Source organism: Neodiprion pinetum, chromosome 3, assembly GCF_021155775.2.
Source record: "Neodiprion pinetum isolate iyNeoPine1 chromosome 3, iyNeoPine1.2, whole genome shotgun sequence".
Lineage (NCBI taxonomy): Eukaryota > Metazoa > Arthropoda > Insecta > Hymenoptera > Diprionidae > Neodiprion > Neodiprion pinetum.
Window position 1 is genome coordinate 19,496,082 of NC_060234.1, and position 19,358 is coordinate 19,515,439.

The window sequence follows — 19,358 nt, forward strand, 5'->3', positions numbered from 1 at the left end:
GTGAAGAATCGGGAAAAAGAGGCAACCGCAGCGTTGGAGTTTATCGGTAATCAAATTAAATATATTACCTTACGCATAAGACGATATTAGGCAGTTAATTTGACTTCTGTTAAGAAATATAAAACAAAGATTAATCGAATAGCAAAATAGAAAATTGTTCTTACGGAAAATCACGAATATTATTTAAATTAACGTGCCTTCTAACCGATGAGGATTGACGTCGTAATTGATGGTGAGAGAAAAAGAGAGAGAGTGAGAGTGTTCGGAGTTCGTCGTCGCTTATCAGCTGGTGATACAGCTAGCCGTGGTTGAATAATGTATGGAGTCCCATCAGGTTTGGAGGAGGTTAGCATAAAATGCAGCCTTCGTGCATATTTTTTCTTCTCAACAAGTTCGGTTGTTGGATTGGAAAATTTTGTTGTAGCGTTATCCTGGTCCTCCCTGACCAGAGGATCTAGGCCGACTGCCTAATTAGTCGCTGACTTGCCTGTCCCGCTAATCCTTTCGTCGGTTCCTCTCCAGCTCTCTCTCCTCTTATTCTGATATTCACACAAAACCATTTTATAAAAAAAAAGTTAGTACTAAGGCCAAACTATTTTGATCATTACTTGATTGTACTTGCAGCCAAAGAATTGGTCCGTCAAGTGATGAAAAGTACACCGGTAAATACTTTTTTATGGCTTGTTTTGTGCGAATGGCACTCACAATTAATTGCTTTCTATTTTGTATATTAGAAATGAATGAGCATGAGCAAATATCTGGAGAGTACACACTGTAAGCGGTATTATTCTTATAGTTTTATTTTCAGGCACTTTGACCATAGTTTTGCTCAAAAGAGAGCCACCTAAATAAGAACTTTTGAAGTTCTTCAGCACTATGTGAGGGACGATGCGTGGAGCTTTGTTGTAAAAATTTTCTACCGTTATCTATTATATTAACATTGCTGTCCCATAAGCGAGTCGGTAAATGTAGGCTACTGCCATAACTTCCACGTCCTGGGTGCCCTTTCACTAGCTTCACTGATCTCAGTGACTAGCTTCAAAAGAATACCGATTGATGCTGTAAGCAATCATTAATCAGCGAAGTATATACGAGTATATGGTTAAAAAGGTGGGTGAATTTCCGGAATTTACATCTCAACAACGGATTATTCTATTCGATTAGGGTTTGTTTATTTAAAAGTCTATAAATCGAGTTTCGTCGTATAAATGTAATTATTACAAATATTAACGAATTCAGTGTGTAATTTATTACATGATCTATCTTGTAAATTCGATAAAATATGTAAGAAATCACATAATAAAATACAAAACCACGAATCGTCAGATATATCAGATAAAAAATTGTATACAGTCGACTATTTGCACAATGATTCGATTGGTTACAGCATTCCACACACACAATATGGAGTTCAAACATAACCGTACGTTTGAACGTTTGAATACTCTGGAAAATAATGTACATCTAGGTCAATGAAACGAGGAAAAGAAATACATCATCCTCAATTGGATCGAAGATTAATGGACCAAGAAACTACACCGTGTTATTCTTCTTGAAAAACTTGACTTGAACTTGGAATATCTGCAGACATTTAATATTCAAGGCAATGGATAGATCGCGGGTGGTCGGTTATACCTGTATGGGTATACCACTGCACCTTACCTCAGTAAAACTGACTCGTTGGTGCGTCAAAGCTCAACGGAATATAATGTAAGTTATGAATATACTATAGATATAAGCTGTAAATGGCAAAGAATTTCGTTACGAATTTTTGCAGTATTAATTTCAATTCTAGAATCTTGATCAGATTAGTTACTGTCTGCAAGGTCTCAAAACGTAATTCATGTATTCACTAATAATTGAAGAGAAATATTCTTAAAAAATCGACTATGGTTAACGATATCAAATACTGCATTCAGAGCGCGGAGCGAATAATGAGCTCTTCTGGCGAATTGATTAAATATTCAGCAATACTTTTTCCTGTCACGGGGTCTCACTTCATGTTATACAGCCTTCTTTTAAGTGAATAATTTCTTCGAACAACGTAGAAATGCATTATTAATTATTTAAACCTCTATTGGCTACGAATTTGTGTACAGAGTGAATAACAAAATCTTAAATGTCGAAGTGTCAACTTTTTGATCACCTTCGCAACGAACTTATGTAAAAACACTGAAAGTGCGGCTTCGGACAGGTTGTTTCGGCATGGAACGCGTGATAAACGTATTTCAATAACCGTTCGTAATTACAAAAAGGAACGCCGTGATATTATATTACTCCGCAGCTTGTGGATAACCACAGCATCCACCCACTCATGTGGGATATGCGGTTAGTCTTAATTACCCTTCGTTTGATCCATTTTATTGATAAAGCAAATCTTGCAAATGAGCAGGAACTGTTTCCTGTTTTACAAGTTGTTCTAGTTTTCAAATCTTCTGATGTATTCTGCACGAATATGACGAGAGAAAAAAAAATTTCTCCTTCACAATTCTTATCGTCTTGTTCCGTCCAACATCAAATGGGGTCAAGATTTCGATGGGGTTGATTTTACCATACACAATACACATTCCAAGTGGATACGTCAATTGAACGTCAACAGAAGAACAAGGAGAAGAATATATTCCTGTGTCGACTGGAAACAAAAACCGTATATCTTATTATAACCGTATATCTTCTGTGCTTCTTTACGTAATACATCAACATATTCACCAATCCGTTATTATTAATCCTTTCCAATTCATCAATACTTCTATTTTGTTCTACGAGTACCTAGGTCTGTACAATGTACATGCGTTTTATGTTACTTACTGTTGACGCTTTTTATAACGTTTTCTTATAATAGCGAAAAACCGATAAAATCCCTAACCTGATGGATCCGATTCAAATGGAATGTGATCTAATAACAAATTCTGTGACAAATGTTTGAAAATAGTGGCATTTGATAAATTTCAAATCATCACGAAACATTTTTTTTTCACGACAACACAAGAAACTTAACAAAATCATAAGTAATTATGAGCCAAGATCAAGTCGTTGATGCAGAAATTACAAATTTCGTGCCAGACTTTTGTTACCTGCAGACAGCATGAAAACGCGTTGCAAGCAAATTGAGACGCGGTAAAAATTAAAACATGAAATGTATTGTTGAAAAATGGTGTTCTTTTCTACGTAAATCGATTAAAGACTTTATAGTTCCCCAAAAAATCTTCGGCATTCACAAACCGTAATTACTGAATCAGTTTCAATATTTTATAGGTACAAGCAATTGATACGAATCGGATATGCGATAATTAATGCATATTGGCAATAATAGCGTCATTGTATGCATGTGTCAGCTGGGAATCGATAACCATAATACCGAAGACTGATTCAGGTTACTCGGAACGTCACATCATCAAGAATTAGCTAAACAGAGAGCCAAACATATCGTCGTCCTTGAATCTTGGGACATTGCTTGATTTTATTCCACGACCTATAATGCTACTATAACTGAACGGAATTGCAGGTACGGGTTGTCGACAAATAGTATAGTGGGGATGTTGCGGTTAGCTGGAAGGAAGTTGTAACTAGTATATAAAAGGCTGTTCGCGTCCCCAAACGGCAGTGAGATTGCGGCAAACATTCGAGTACCACAAATTCATCCGAGAAAACAAAGATTTAAATATTTAAATATAGCGTGAGGCTGAAAATTCCTATCTTCTTCTTCAGGCGTCGAACGAGGCATCTTACAAGGTCGGTAAATAATTTTTTTTACATCAAATACGATAACCATAAATCACATCGATTTATTTTTACTCGAAAGAATGTTCGCACATTTTCCAACTTTTAATTTAATACGATCGCTTCGACACAGCAATGGATACAGTCTCATTACATAACACGATTAATTCTTTGTCATGTGAAAGATGAAAAGATTGTTCATTAACTATTAATCGAGCGGTGAAATGTGAGTTTGCAATGCTTGTATAGACCGAGTGACTCGGGTTGATAATTCTTGATCGAAAAAATGTTCGAGCCGCGAGTTATGATATTTTGGAAATTCAAATGGTTATATAGAATGAATTGAAGTATTTAATAAATTCTTGTTCAGTGCCTGTAGATTATGAGTCTGTTCTTTGCCTGAAAAAATCGTTACATCGATGATCCTTTCCATCCACTTCACATTTGCCCGACATAGCATTGATATTACGTACTCGCCGTGAGCAGCGTTTGGTTGTTTTGTCCTTAAATGATCGTTGTGATTCTCGAACAGCAAATGGTTCTGCCTTGTAACCGGTAAGGTGTGTACATTTTAAAAGGAATGTTTCGGTGGAATGTTTAGTTCAGAATAACATTTTATATCGTTTTAATAGCGATGGAAAGAAATATCTTTAACATCGTTTCAACTTGTCGAGAAATACAGCAGCTTATACAATCCTACGTCACTCCACATGCAAGTATTAAATCAATATCAACGTTTATCAAAACATCACGCGAGCCGTACAGGCGTGAGCTTTTTGACATCGAAACCGATCGGGAATAACAACAGAAAGTGACCGGCACTGCCTTTTCTCATTCCGTGACTTATCAAGTATAGTATGCGTGTCACGTGCGTGCATTTTCAGCCGTTCATACGCCGTGTGAATTCTTTTTACGGTATCGAAATGCCAGGCACGGAAGTGTGTGTAATGGCTGAGATGGTGATTCACATTCAATAGAATTAGAGCATCGTCCGAAATGCAGTGATGATTTATTTATCGCGACACCGTCGCAGTATGCAATCTGACCTTGTTGCGACGAAGCACAATGCTAAATGCTTGATACCGATTCTGGCCTCATCAGGCCTCAGGAATTTTTCCGACTTAAAATCAGCTCCGGTCTTACGCAAGACGTTGGTAGCATGGTCAGGTGAATCAAACACGGATACGCAGTTGGGCGTTTCACAATTCTTTGACGACGACATCTCCCGAGCCATTAGTAGGAATAATGAAAGACTGCCTAGTGTTATATTGAAGATTAAACATAAATTGCTGCTCGAAGTGAATAATTCATTGTGTATGTTAAAAGACGTAACGCGCCTACCTATGACAAAATACTTTTCTCACGTACAAGCTTATTTTGTACTTTGTTTATAACGTCAATTTGTTGCAGTCATGGGGGAATCCTTAATTAGTTGAATATAAAGTTTTGTAACAATTTGTTGTTTGTAAATAAGGTGATAATAAAATATGGATTACATTTAATAGAGTCAGGTACGTAAAATAGAAATTCCGTTTGCGTTTTGTAATTCAGATATAACGGATTCATTAATACTCACATACGTACGGATACATCTTTGTATTTGCGCAAATATCCGCACATTATTTCTAGATTTAACGCAGTGATATTTATATTGCAAAATTATATGCGGATTAAGTAAAGATATCGATTACTTGCTTGAATCGTAAAACTCGAAATTCATTACTAATTAAAAATGTACATTCTTTCGCCCCAATTACAAAATACAAATATCATTCGTTTCGTTCTCGTAGTTTATTTCAAACTGTAATATGTAGGTGTAACTGAAGTTTTTAACAAAGAAACCGTTAAAAAAGATATCTGACTTGCTCAGTTAACCTTTGAGCTTTATGTCAACTGACATGAGATTAAATTTACGACAACTAAGCTTATTTTATCATTATATATACATATATGTATGTATATAGATATTCCAGATGCATTTCAAAAAAAAACATGCGTATGCAAATTGACCGTTTGGCTGCAGGTTCAGTTTTGAGTGAGAATATTAATGGGCATTACGTATCTGTTTGTGAGTATACTTATCCAGTGTCTTCCTCGATACCAAATCTGTATAACACAGGAAAAAGCTTATCGTTGTATACAAGTATTGCATAATCATTATGGTCACACATAAAATACTGGTTTTTCTATAAAACACGCGATTGTAACTCTTCAACATAATAATAATTGAATACATTAAATATGATAATTTCAGATAACTTTGTCTGTGCAAAATGTCTATTCCACTCGATGTATGCATTTATTGTTGACTTTTCGCCGAATATTTCCCGAGAAGAATTTTCATGCAGTAAATGTAGAGCAATAATTGTTGTGTTACTTCTTATTGTTAGTATGGCAAAGATCGTTTGCCTTTAGCACATATTTTGTTCCCTGCTTTTTTTCAAAACTTTTTTTTGATAACAACTCAGGACATATCGTGTTCTTGTATCGATAGCAATACTTTAAGAACATTGCTCTCATTGTTGTGAAAAATTCACGCGCACTTAGTTATATCTGGGATGGGATAAATCTTCTTGTAATGACAAACCAACCTCATACTTGTGTTTCATTTCACTTAATGGTTGCACCAATCGCAGTTGAAAAACTTTAATTTGTTCTTCCGGACGAAAAACACATTAGCCTTAACATTTAGAACTTCATGTCACACCTCACCAGATATATTCTTTCTGAATCTTGATTATAATACAAGGCAAACGGGTAGTTCAATGGTGATATAAGTATGCACACTGTACATTATACAGCACTCAACACCCAAAAATTACGGAGTAGCAGTGATATAAGATAGAATTTATTTTCAACACTGTAGATTTAGATATTTAAAATGGCAGAGTTTCTCTTTTCCATTTTTTTTTTTTCTTTCAATTTCGATCGATTCCTCAGCGAGGGGCATTCCATCAAATAGTTTTAAATTCGTGCCGTTCAACCGGTTGAATGTAGGATGTTTTAACGAAAAGCATAAATATGACATCAATCTGGACTGATAACATTTACGTATAGCAATCTTGAAGAAATTACTGTTGGTAAGCGGTGTAATAGATTGATATCCTTCGATTCGCAATTTTTTATAAATGTGAGAAATATTTTCAAATTCTTTGATTCAAACGGCACCGAAGTTCATTCCCTCTTGTCCTCATACACGAGGAAAATAGCCTTATGGAAGAAGAAGGCTCTTTTCAGGTACTTTTACGCAAACGTTTCACATAAAAATACCCAATACAACTTTAAGAAAATAAAATGCATGAATATATAAAATTGTATAAGATCATATATTATATATACCTATAATTCGATAGCACATAATAGGGACAGATTTTGCATATGATCATAAATGGTCATGCGAGGCATTCCATGTGAAGTGGGCCACCTCGATTCCTTGATACCTTCGATTTTATGTCGCCTTTACGGTTGTGTTTCACTATGCGAAAGTAACTTTCTCGGTTTTTCAACATTTTTTCAAAATTTGAAAGGAAAGTTTCTAAATTTTTATAAATGATATAATTTCTAAGAATAGGCAAAATAATCTTTCATATTGTTCCGTGGTAAATGAGATTCAAATTTCTCCACCTGTAGAACGAAGTCGTTGAGCGTGGGATCCAAACAAAATTTCAAAATTTCCAAAATTACACGCTTACAGGTGAAATTTTTTTTTTCTATTTGAACAAGTTTTTTGGCAACCGAAATGTTTTCATGAAATACAAAATGTATTTTTTTTTTACACACCGATTCAAGACGAATCGATCGATCACCAACTTGTTTCTATCGATACAACATTCCAATTTCCAGATAACATCGATAAAAAATTATTGTATATCATAAACCAGCAAACTTTGACTTCCGTAAACTCATACGGACACATGAAAAATATTGAAGACGAATCAAGGACGATACTCCAACATACCACTAGAAAATTTTAAAAGGAAAATAAATTCTAAGATGTCGAGGTCTGGAGGTAGCTCACTTTACGCGGGATTCTCGATAAACAAATAACATACATGCCTCCAATAACAATCAGTAAAAATAATAATGATAACTTGTCCATCCTGCCACACCTGATAGGGTATGTCCTCCATATGCCAACTCTTGTCCCAAACATAGTCAAGTTCAACTCACAATCAGTCTGAATAGGTTTAAAGTTATAGGCTTCGTGATTTAGTTGAAAGTTTGATCAAAGTTCAGTTTAATGACTGTAACTTGTGCCTGGTAGATGTGCGAAGTCCATTTCTGGGCAAAATAATAAATATGGTAATAATGTGAACTGCGAAGTGCACTCGGTCTTGTTTGGATATGCTCATAATTACAATTCTTTCCATTATTTTGACCTGACATGTTGCGTGTTCCGATTAATAACATGTAAACGGTTTATGTGAAGTAAAATCCTTGGAATTAGTCTGGGACTGCCTCAAGATTCTGATAAATATAAATAATTTGGTGTTTCCCGATGTTGGTTAGCTGACGCTCTTGACATTGAGAAATGATTGGATAAGAACTTAACACTCCCTCTCTTATTCAATGTTTGATGAAGATCTTGTTTGATATGCTAATAAACTGCAAGTTCACTGCATACAAACATTTGAGGTCAAGGCCATGTAATAGTGAGGCCTTTCCATTCACGTGTGAAGATCAAGTTGAAAACACTTTCGAAGACAAACCGCTGGTCTTTCTCTTTCAGTATGAAGTAACGTGTTGTTTTTAAACTTTATGCTGCCGTATACTGCATATTTGCCAAACTATAGTCAAATCATCTAAATATGGATTATTTGAATACACATTAAAATCAGCGGCGGTCTAAGGATTAGAAGATAAATATGGAAACATGGTTGGCACACATTTTATTATATTTGTTTGCTCACATCTTGTACTGAGGTTCCGTAATGAACACCGATAAGGAATTGCGGCTGTTTTCAATAAGTAAGGACTTTGAAAGACGACTGCCCAAAGGCATTATCTTAAGACCATAACAAGCAACGTGAAAAGGCATCCGGGTAACCTGCACAGCCTTGAGGTAGGTGAGTAATGTGGTATTAAACCATTCCTCGTGAAATCAGCAACCTGTTTTCGTTGACACCGTGCAATTCTTTCAAAATTTCGACACTTGTAAGACCATTCGAAAAGTCTTTATGTGAATGAATGAATTATATTTCCATAAGTTTTCTAAACTTGACCTTTTGCAAAATGCTGTTTTTTTTCCAGTAAATGTACCTTGCAAAATATAAGCTGTAAACGAAAAAAAAAAAAAAAATCACCAGGAAGCAAGAGCTGTAATGTTTTAATTTTTATAATATCATTTGTCGACAACTCATACGTTTCAACGTTTGTCCCTGCGAGCGACAGTTTTTGAGGTATGCTTACGTGAAAAAAATTAAGCATTTTTCAGAGGGTTACAGTGAAAAATCTTAAATCATTCACATAAGTTACTATTAACTGTAGAAATTAGAAACAATCACTTTCGACCTAAACCAACAATTTGCTTATATCACGATAAGTAACGAAAAATTATAATCCAGGGCTCACAGTCTTTATACAGGGTCTCTTATTTTAATCAATCCAGTCTAATATGTCTAAAATCAAAAGTCTGACTGGAAAATGTTTTAAACAAAAGTTGTGAGGTTCGAAGGGGGAAAGAAAACAAGAGCGTCAGATTTTCCGTAAAATGACCTGCCATGGTCAGACGAAGGTCAGCTAAGTGTTTCATAAATGGAACGGTATATTTTTTTACTTACCTTTTACCTTTTTTTCTAAATGTCTGTATTTTTTTTCGAGCTGTAACCTTAATTTTATTCATTTAAACTTTTAATTTTTCAATTCGAAATTTTATTAACAAAAAATTTTCTTATTTCAACTATATTTAAGAGGATTTTTGTTCGTTCTATCGGAAATTTTTGGAATAAAACGTTATTCGTAATCCGTATTTACGATAACAATTTAACGAATTATCAACGCGTGTCGCGTTATTTCAAGAGCTGTACTGCTATCCACGGTCGAATAACGTCAAGTGAGAGCTCAACAGTGCTTTGAAGCGCGCGGAAATTTTTGCGAAATTTTATTGAAGTGATTTATAACCGTACGTAATTTTCTATCGTAAATACGGTTTACGAATAACGTTTTATTTTCAATGTTTCCTCTACCATAAACAAACATCCTTTTGAAAATAGTTGAATACAGAAAATTTTGAAATAATAAAACTTGGAACTGTAAAATTAAAAAATTATTTTTTTTAAAAATCAATCAGAAAAATGGAATAAAAAAAAAAATAATAATATTTAGAAAAAAAATATTCCACTTTCTGATTTGACCAGCTTGAATCTCATCATCAATCGAGTATAAACGGTAAGTGTATGAGTATTTTTTCATGCAGAATTTAATGCCCTTTCAGATACCGATAAAAAAAAAATACTGTTCTATTTGAAAAAAAACCATCATCTGACCTTGGCAGGTCAATTTACGGAATATATAACACTCTCATTTTCTTCCCCCCATCAAACCTTACAACTTTTGTTTGAAACATTTTTCAGTCAAATTTTTGGATTTCGAGATATTAAACTGGATTGAATTTTAAAATGAGACACCCTGTATTTCTTCATATCATATTCAGATACAATTAATATGCAAACGATTACCAAAACGTTGTGGAATTCTGTGAATTTTTATCATGCGAAGTTATATACATAATTAAATCGAACACCTTTGATTTAAAAAGTCCTTGTGATACAGAAAAATATTTTTAAACATTCGAGTTGATGTGTAAACAGCCTGTTAAAGAAATCGCATCATGATGCTTTTTTTCACAAAAAAAATCCATACAGTTCGTCCATTTTCGATGAACAATAACGTACTTAATTCACGAATTAATACATTGCTAATTGTCTGAGAGAGATTTGTTCTAAGTTCGTGGGCTGGTAAGAAAAATCTGATTATACGTAAGATCGTTAACTAATTTACAGATAATCAACTTTTGATTTAGGAATGAATACGTTGTTGTTACTCAAAAACTAGCGTAAACGATGTACGGAGAATTCATTCATGAATAAAATGCGCTGTTAGCAATCAGAATCGGTCAAGCAATGTTGACTTGCGGTAAAAAATAATAGAATGATGTTACTCCCCTGAAATTATTAACACGATGAGCTGCTTACATTTAATAATCAATGTTTGAAGAGGGTTTCATGTGTCGTGGGAACTTTTGTAGCCATACATGTCATCACATTAACTGTTAGAATTTAATTTTAGGTTTTGGCTTTATTACGTTTTTTCATCAACATCTTTGCGGACGTCCTTAAGTTTCGAGCACGAGGTAATTTTTTCATATTTATTCCAATGTTATACAAGCATAACATGTTCGCAAATAAAATATCCCACGTGAACACGTGTTTTCTATGTTTCAATAATTACGACAGTGTTCATGCGCCGTATATAAGACTTGAGTCCAGTATTATGCAAATACAATAACGTTTATTTTACTGGAAATTATCGACATGTACTGTTGAACCATGAAACAAAACAAAAAATCAAAAATGCCTGTTCAGTGCATATACTACTATGGTAATTGTTATTTCAAATGAATACGCAACTAGTTACGCATAAGTACATACCGATCAGTCTTCGTGATCGGGAACTCCAATCGTCGTCATTCTGAAAATCTACAGTCTGGGTTTTCCCACTTAATTTTCACGTAAAGGCTGTGAATCCTTCATCGTGTAAAAATATCAATAAAATAGATAAATGATGTGAATTTTTACTAAACAAAATAAGAACACGTTCAAATTATCAGGATCACCGTTTAAGAGCACCGGTCTTATGGACCGGAAAGAATTTGTCTGTGCTCAATAGAAACGTGGTGTGTTTACAATTATGTAAGGTATGGTATACGATTGCTCATAACTTGTTTCGCAGTTTTAAGTGCTGAATCTTTTGCTATACCTAGATGCATGCTAATTGTTCCTAGACTAAACATCGATAGTTTTAATAATTGGCACAGCATCAGGATAGCATATACACGAATATTCGTTACCGCATTTGTGTAAAAAAATTTAAACAAGCAACAGACAAGTTTTCATATGGTCTATGGATGGTGTCCAACTTGGGAATTTGCCGTCCATATACTGGAACAGTCAAGGACTCTCTTAAATACAAACAATTACACATGGTGAAATATATTGTTAAGAAGACGACAGAAAAAAAACCGAGGAATAAAACCGGTCTCCGAGTTTTCTTGTTTCGCTGGTTGGGTAACAGATCGCTCACTCGTAGCTAATATCTATAGTTTAGTAATCTTAGACTTTATACCTTGTGTAAAGGTACAGAGTCAATCACTGCACGTGAGAAGAATCGGCTGAGCTTCAGATAGTCTTCTGAGTTCATATTATCACTAAACTACGGTAGCAGTAAAACTCAGGAATAGAACCGTGATAAAGTTTGAAATCCATTTAATAGGTGACTGAACCCATTGCTTTTTTCAATAAATGTAAACACGTACAAATGATTATAATTCGTTGAAGGTGAGATTCTATTTCAGCTACTGTAGCTGTTATTTTGGTTGGCGAGAAACATTTCACACCCTACGAGCTCAGAAAATTAGTCTAGAGCAGGAATATAATTACAAGTGTACCTAACAGAAGCCATGTTGATCTTGAACCAAAGTTCGAATCCATCTGACTCATATAAAGAATAGTACTTTTTGTTAATAACGTTAAATACCTAAAATAAATTTTGTAATAACAATAGTTGTTTCATGCCTAATATTTTTGCTGACGGAATAATTTTGACATCAAGTATTTTATAAACACCGTTCCATTTCCGAAACCTTAGTCCGCCAATATCATTTGAACGTGTATGCATGTAGAATTGAAATGCGTGTTGCCAAAAATGAAAGAGATTTCTGAATAATTGTATTGGATTTGAAAATTAATAAAAAATCTGCGCCCTCCTCAGGTTCTTATGCTTGTTCTACATCATTCGTAAAATGTTTGAGCTTGGAGAATCTTTCATTTCTTGTGAAATATCTCTGAAAGAATTTCTCGTAGTATAGAATGAATATTAACGAGCACAGAAAAAGGTCAAACAAATTTTTAATAACTTCCATACATTTGGACGATATTAAAAAATGAAAGTAGGTCAAATTGAAAGTGGTCAATTTTTCGGAAACTAGTTCACGTATTTCACTCGTCTGGTTCATAGTTTGTATCGGCCAGGTCATTCACCCTTTGATCCGCCCAATAGTTCTCTACCAAGAAGTCGTACATTCTAATCGGTTTTACGTTTCGTAATTTATCATGTATATTAAAACGTATATTTAACTTTGAAGGTCAGTAAACATTCCCTTGAAGAATTTTCGCTTGGTTGTCAGTGAAAAAAATTTTACAAGCAAAATATTTTAGGATTGTAATATCATAGGTATTTACCATAGAAAATTGTAAAAACCGGCGCTTGATTGTATTCAACTTTTTTTCTTGCGGTGCGTTACGTACAAAGACTGTGCAGCTTACAAAAAGTTCAGCAGGTAATTTAGGCGGGTTATAGATATATAAGCTAGCTGGTACAGCGAGACGGATCACGTCAAGGTTAAGAGTTCGGCTGTGTTCGGAGTGCTTAAATTACTTTGTTATTATGTGTCTTCGACGAAAACCAGATTCTGTCTTTCAGGTTTAAATATTTTTCAGTAATGTTTTTGTTAATTTTATGATATACGTATAAATTTCAGTTTTGTTCCTCATTTTCCACAATCAACTGGCTGCTGCGCATATTCTATGTTTTTTTCCGATTTTGCCAAAATCTTTCCTATACCGGGCAGGATGCTCTCAGTTGTTTTCAGATTTGCACGGTTTGTGTGGAACTTATTTTAAATGTTCTCACGTTGGAATTTCACAGTAGCATGGTGAGCCATTCATATAAACATCGATTACCGGCCGTCTTCTTCAGATGGCTTGTTTCCCCGATGATCTTCCATTAAATTGTTCTTAATATGAGTCACTTTTCGCTAGACTCATTTTGAAATTTTGATTAATTAGTTGTCACTTTTCAAGTTGTTTGATCAGATATTTTGAGAGACATTCAATTTTTGTAATGAGTTCCTCAATTTGGTTTTCCATTTTGGTTCGATTGAAGATATCGCTGCGGATCGAATCAGTCGTCTTGTCGCTGATATATCAATCCCATTGATACAGATGTCGGATTAGGAACCTCACTTTTTTTTTATAAATACCTAAATAATGTTTCTGAAACCATTATGATTTTCAGAGAATTATATTAAAAACCTTATTTGACAAGTATTCGATATTGTCACTGAATTTCATTTGAATTGGTTAAATCATTCTCCCAGAATTTAGGATGAATGATGGGCCTCGAATGAACAATCGAACGACTAGATTTTATTCTACCGACTAAAGGGCCGCTCAAGGGAAAATTTATTTTATGTCAATAAGTGCACTAAATTTAGCGAATAGTCATTGGTTAACAGTTGAAAGTTGCATCGTTGAATCAAATCCAGTTACTTTAGTTACAATATCGGTAAATATTGTTGTAATAAATTGATCGGATTCTTCAGGTTATGCAGCAGATCACTTATCGTTTGCATCCTTATTTTAGTGCAGACCTGTAAGCAGATTTTGCAGTATAAGATCCGTTGAAGAATTTGAGTAGATATTCAACAGTTTTTCGAGTAAATAGCATAGTTAGATGAACCTGGCGAAAGACTGCAATAAGTCTGAATCAAAATTATAAATCAGAATCTTCATAGAATGTGCTGGCAGACTAGTGAATAATTTTGCAGTAACTCCACTAAGTTTTTGTGACTACGAAAAAAGATTCTTGATATCAAATCTCCGTGGAAGGTTCTCTGAAAAAATTGTGACTAGGATCGTGAGTAACTTTTGCGCATTCTTCTGTTTCAGGTAGATAATTGGTGGTGAAATAATTATAACCACAGCCTACCGGTAACTAATACTTACGTCGAATTTGGGTTTCCAAGATGACGTCTTCTGAGCCATTGGTTGTGGACTCTGTTTATCTGTACGAGAAGGAAAATGCAGTGGCACATCACACAGGAAATTACGAGCTGGTACACCTGGAGCCGCCAACGCCGGTTCTCCGACGGGGACAACCCTTCAATGTGGCTGTGCGTTTCAACCGGCCATACGTGGACTCAACGGACATCGTTCGTTTGTTGTTCAGCTTTGGCCCAAATCCTAATGTGATGAAGGGGACCAGAGGAATCAACACTGTCACCAACAGAGATACTTATCTACATGATTTAGAATCCTGGGGTGTACGTATGGTTGGTTCCAGTGCGGAGGATTTGTCCGTCGAAGTTCGGAGCCCCGTTGACAGCCCAGTCGGCATTTGGCAACTGAATATAGAAACAACTACGTTGGGCAGTAAGAAAGCGCCCAACACATTTCAATTCGAAAAAGATATCTATGTCTTGTTTAATCCATGGGTAAAAGGTAGGTGCAGGGAAGACTAGAAGATATGTGGTTTGCGTTGAATACCATTTTCATGCATAAGATTAACCAGATTTTTCGCTTATCCACAGAGGACCTTGTGTATATGGAAAATCAAAGACTGCTAGATGAGTACGTGACAAACGACACTGGAAAGATCTGGGTTGGTGCTTTGGGAAGCTGTCGTGGCAGGGAATGGGTTTTCGGTCAATTCGATGCCTGCGTTCTTCCGGCTTGTCAACTGCTGCTTGAAAGGTCGGGCATCAAGGCAATATCTCGTGGGGATCCCGTTAAAATGACCAGAGCCATATCGAGAATTGTAAGTAATCGATTTGGAAGTTGTCCGTACAGTGCGAATTTTTTTCTTTTGTAAATATAACTCACGATCAATGGATCCAGGTGGGATTGCTGTTGGCGCACTCGTGAAAATGGGTACTCGTTCATGCAAAAACGCGCGTGCATACAATTCACTTACGATGGCGTTCATAATTTGTAAATGAGTATTGTTTGTCCTCAGGTTAATTCAAACGATGATCAAGGTGTTCTTACCGGTCGATGGGACGGGGAGTACTCTGATGGAACTGCCCCCGCTTCATGGACTGGCAGCGTACCAATCCTGGAAGAATTTCTGAAAAGTGGAGAGGCGGTAAACTACGGGCAATGTTGGGTCTTTGCCGGCGTAGTAACGACCGTTTGTCGGGCTTTGGGTATACCTTCGAGGGTCATCTCGAATATGGTCTCTGCACACGATGCAAATGCCTCTTTGTCCGTTGATCGTTATTATAACGCCGATAATGAAGAGCTTGAATACGATCCGGAGAACCCCCTAGGCGAAGATTCAGTCTGGAATTACCACGTGTGGAATGACGTGTGGATGGCTAGGCCAGATCTTCCCATGGGATACGGTGGTTGGCAGGCGATTGATGCTACGCCTCAGGAAACTTCCGATGGATTTTATCAATGTGGACCAACATCTGTTGAAGCAATCAAGCAAGGTGCCGTTGGATACAATTACGATGTTCCATTCATGCTAGCTTCCGTCAACGCTGATTTGATGCGGTGGAAAGAAAATAGCGAAAGTGATTTCGGTTGGAGTAAAATAGAATGCAACAAGTACCAGTACGTAATGTGTATTACCGATGTTATTTATTCATTTGGATTTCATTTTTTACATCGAGTTGTCCTGACATCTGACTGACTTTTCATTTTTTTCAATTACAGCATTGGACGTATGATTCTGACCAAAGCACCGTACATTTTTGACCCAAACGGTGACAAGGACAGACAAGATATCACTTCATTTTACAAAGCTAAGGAAGGTAAGATATCGATGTCCGAATCACTGAAAGTACTTCATCTGGTTTAATTTCGTAATTCAAATTTCAAATCAGAGTGATAATTCATTTTGCTGGAAACACTTATAGGTACCGATGCGGAGCGCTTAACTCTGTACAGGGCGGTCCGTGGTACGGAGAGGGCAAAGAGGTTTTACGCGGTTCCTGATCCAGCTAAAGAAGACGTTGAATTTGATCTGGTTGAGCTAGAAAGAATCAAGATCGGAGAGCCTTTTGCCGTGACAGTTCGCATTGAAAACAAGTCTAACCAACCACGCAATATCAGCGCGATTTTGTCAGCCGGAAGTGTCTACTATACCGGAGTGAAAGCCAATTTAGTGAAAAGGGCAACTGGGGAATTCACCGTTCAGCCCGGTGGCAGTAAGTTTGACACTTGAATTTTCACCTATCTGACATTATTGAGACAATTTTCACGGTAATGCATATTTCACAGCGGAAAAATTGAAATTAACTGTAACTGTTGATGACTACCTGGATAAGTTGGTTGAGTATGCCATCATGAAGCTGTATGCTATCGCTACAGTTAAAGAGACAAGACAAACATGGGCCGAAGAAGACGATTTTCAGGTTTTGAAACCACCTATTACCATTAAGGTAAAGTTGGACTTCAATCTATGTGCGGATTGTTCAAGATAGAACCAAGCAATACGCGTCACATATAAAACTTATAATTGTACTAAGGAAAATAGGATGTTCAGAATTTCTGTGAATCTTATTACCAAATTCGCTTCAATGAGAAAAAACGAATATAAAGTATTCCGATAGTAATATAGGTATTTCTATTTGAAAACAGGGTTGAAAATATTTACAATCTATTTGACGTGAATAGTCGAGACCCTCTTCAATGCCAAATTGTTGCAGAACTGTACCGTGACAGTCTCCGGAAATTGAACACCCAAGTAAGCATGCGTAAAGTTTTTCATCTTTTTGAGCGGTTCAGGGTTATGTTGATTCAAATATATGATTCACATGCAAATCCGTCACATTTTGGCTACCTCAAAGTCTCAGCGCGACATAACCTCGAAACGTCTGCCACAAGCAGATGGACAACTAGGCACAACTAAGTTGAATTTACTAAGGAACAGCCCCCTGACACACGCTGCTAAAAGTTGTTCGCAAAATGTCCTTCGGTTCTGCCGTCAATTACCACCACTAGTGGCGCTAGTAGTTATCTGACGAGCTTGCGCGCGGTCAGCGAGGGCAGCGAGCGTGTCAGAAGTCTACTAGCGCCACGTAGAGGAACTAAAAAACATGGACAAAACGCGTACAATTTTTTAGTATACGAGCAGTGGCGAGTGTCAAGGGGCTGCTAAGGAATCACTCGATGTCGCGCATGCGCATTTGGTTGGGTATTCAGTTTCTCGACACTGTCACGATATAGGAGGCGTTGAAGTCAAATTGTTCGCTGTGCCACCGCTCTGGTAAATAATTGGTCTCGCGCATTGTAGCGCATGCGGATCAAACTATACAAGACGACGGACCATTCTGTCGTAGCAATTCCCACTGCATATATTTTACTTATTATTATATAAAATATATAACACTTAATATTATTTGATTGATAAACTTTCGTAGATTCAAGACGACCTTTCAGTTGGAAAGCCAGCAGCAATTTCGTTGAGTTTTACAAATCCGTTGAAGAAGACCTTGACGGAGTGTAAATTCAACTATGCTGGACCAGGATTGGCGAGAAACAAGACATTGGCGTTCAGAGACGTTGCTCCAGGTGAGCTGGTGCATGTGGAACATCAATTAATACCGCAGAAGGCTGGGCAACAAACGATCATCGCTACTTTTACATCCAAGCAACTCGTTGACGTCACAGGCTCGAAGTCGGTTGAAGTGTTCGAAAATTAAATATTTACTCAGTATCCAGACCTTAACTTAAACATTAGAATTAAGAGAATTTTTTCTTCATTTTATTATCACTCTAAAATTTCTTCAATGAAAACAATATATTGCGAATATTACATGGCCTCTAAGTTCTAGCAGATTGTTGAAACGTTACTACATATGCTGTCGATATTTTCTGATTACCATTCATATTGTACGACAATTCCATAGTCAGGAATTGTGTACAGTAGCGGGCAGATTATTTTTATAAACAATTTCAGTGAGTACCATGAATATCCGGGTTTTATTTTTAAGAAACCGAATTGTACTATAATGTTCATCCTACAACAGGATATGATGCTATCCTTATAAGAGGATCGGTTTGTATTTGAAATTGTATGAACTTTATTTTTGCGATCAAATAGTGGATAGCACAGATCATACTTATGTTAGTACTTTAAATAAGTAACCATTTCTACTAATTCTATTGATATTAGTATAGATGTTATTACTTGATTTTTGTAACATTTTGTACTTTTATGACACACTCACAATAAATGGGGTAATATTCAGATTATAATAATACATATGAAGTGTCAGGGTGCCGACGGGACACGGTTCATGTGTAGCTGACTATTGTCCGAGTCTGTCAAGTTTAAGTCATAGATTAAACAAGGCTTCTATACCATCTGCTCACGACTTCTGGGAATTGAATCTACATAAAAATCCATAGGCAGCGCCGGCTCGAGCAAAGTCAGCGCCCTAGCCGAATGACTTTGACGGTGCCTCATTTGAAAAAAAATCGCAATAATATAAAACAAAATAGAGTATCTAATTTTTATTCAAATATGAGGGACTCTCCGCCAACTCGGCCACTTTTTTTTCGACCATCTCAGATCTGCCACATAATTGGTTATATCAAAGTACTACTAAAAGGTACTCTATGTGAATTTTT

At 36.1% G+C, this 19,358-nt stretch overlaps 1 protein-coding gene across 3 annotated transcripts; it reads left to right on the top strand.

Annotated features, from left to right (window-relative positions):
• Positions 1-3,583: 3,583 nt before the first annotated feature.
• On the top strand, positions 3,584-18,977 carry LOC124214721 (hemocyte protein-glutamine gamma-glutamyltransferase). 3 transcript variants are annotated; one of them, XM_046617310.2, is made up of 8 exons: positions 3,584-3,732; positions 14,667-15,218; positions 15,308-15,534; positions 15,733-16,334; positions 16,437-16,534; positions 16,640-16,930; positions 17,004-17,164; positions 18,146-18,977. In XM_046617310.2, exons 2-8 carry the CDS (start codon positions 14,744-14,746, stop codon positions 18,425-18,427), a joined length of 2,136 nt encoding a protein of 711 aa, XP_046473266.1. In that variant the 5' UTR covers positions 3,584-3,732; positions 14,667-14,743; the 3' UTR covers positions 18,428-18,977. The 3 variants fall into 3 exon arrangements, with proteins under 3 accessions (XP_046473266.1, XP_046473267.1, XP_046473268.1); XM_046617311.1 differs by having other exon boundaries at positions 3,591-3,732; positions 14,671-15,218; XM_046617312.1 differs by having other exon boundaries at positions 3,591-3,732; positions 14,744-15,218.
• Positions 18,978-19,358: the final 381 nt, after the last annotated feature.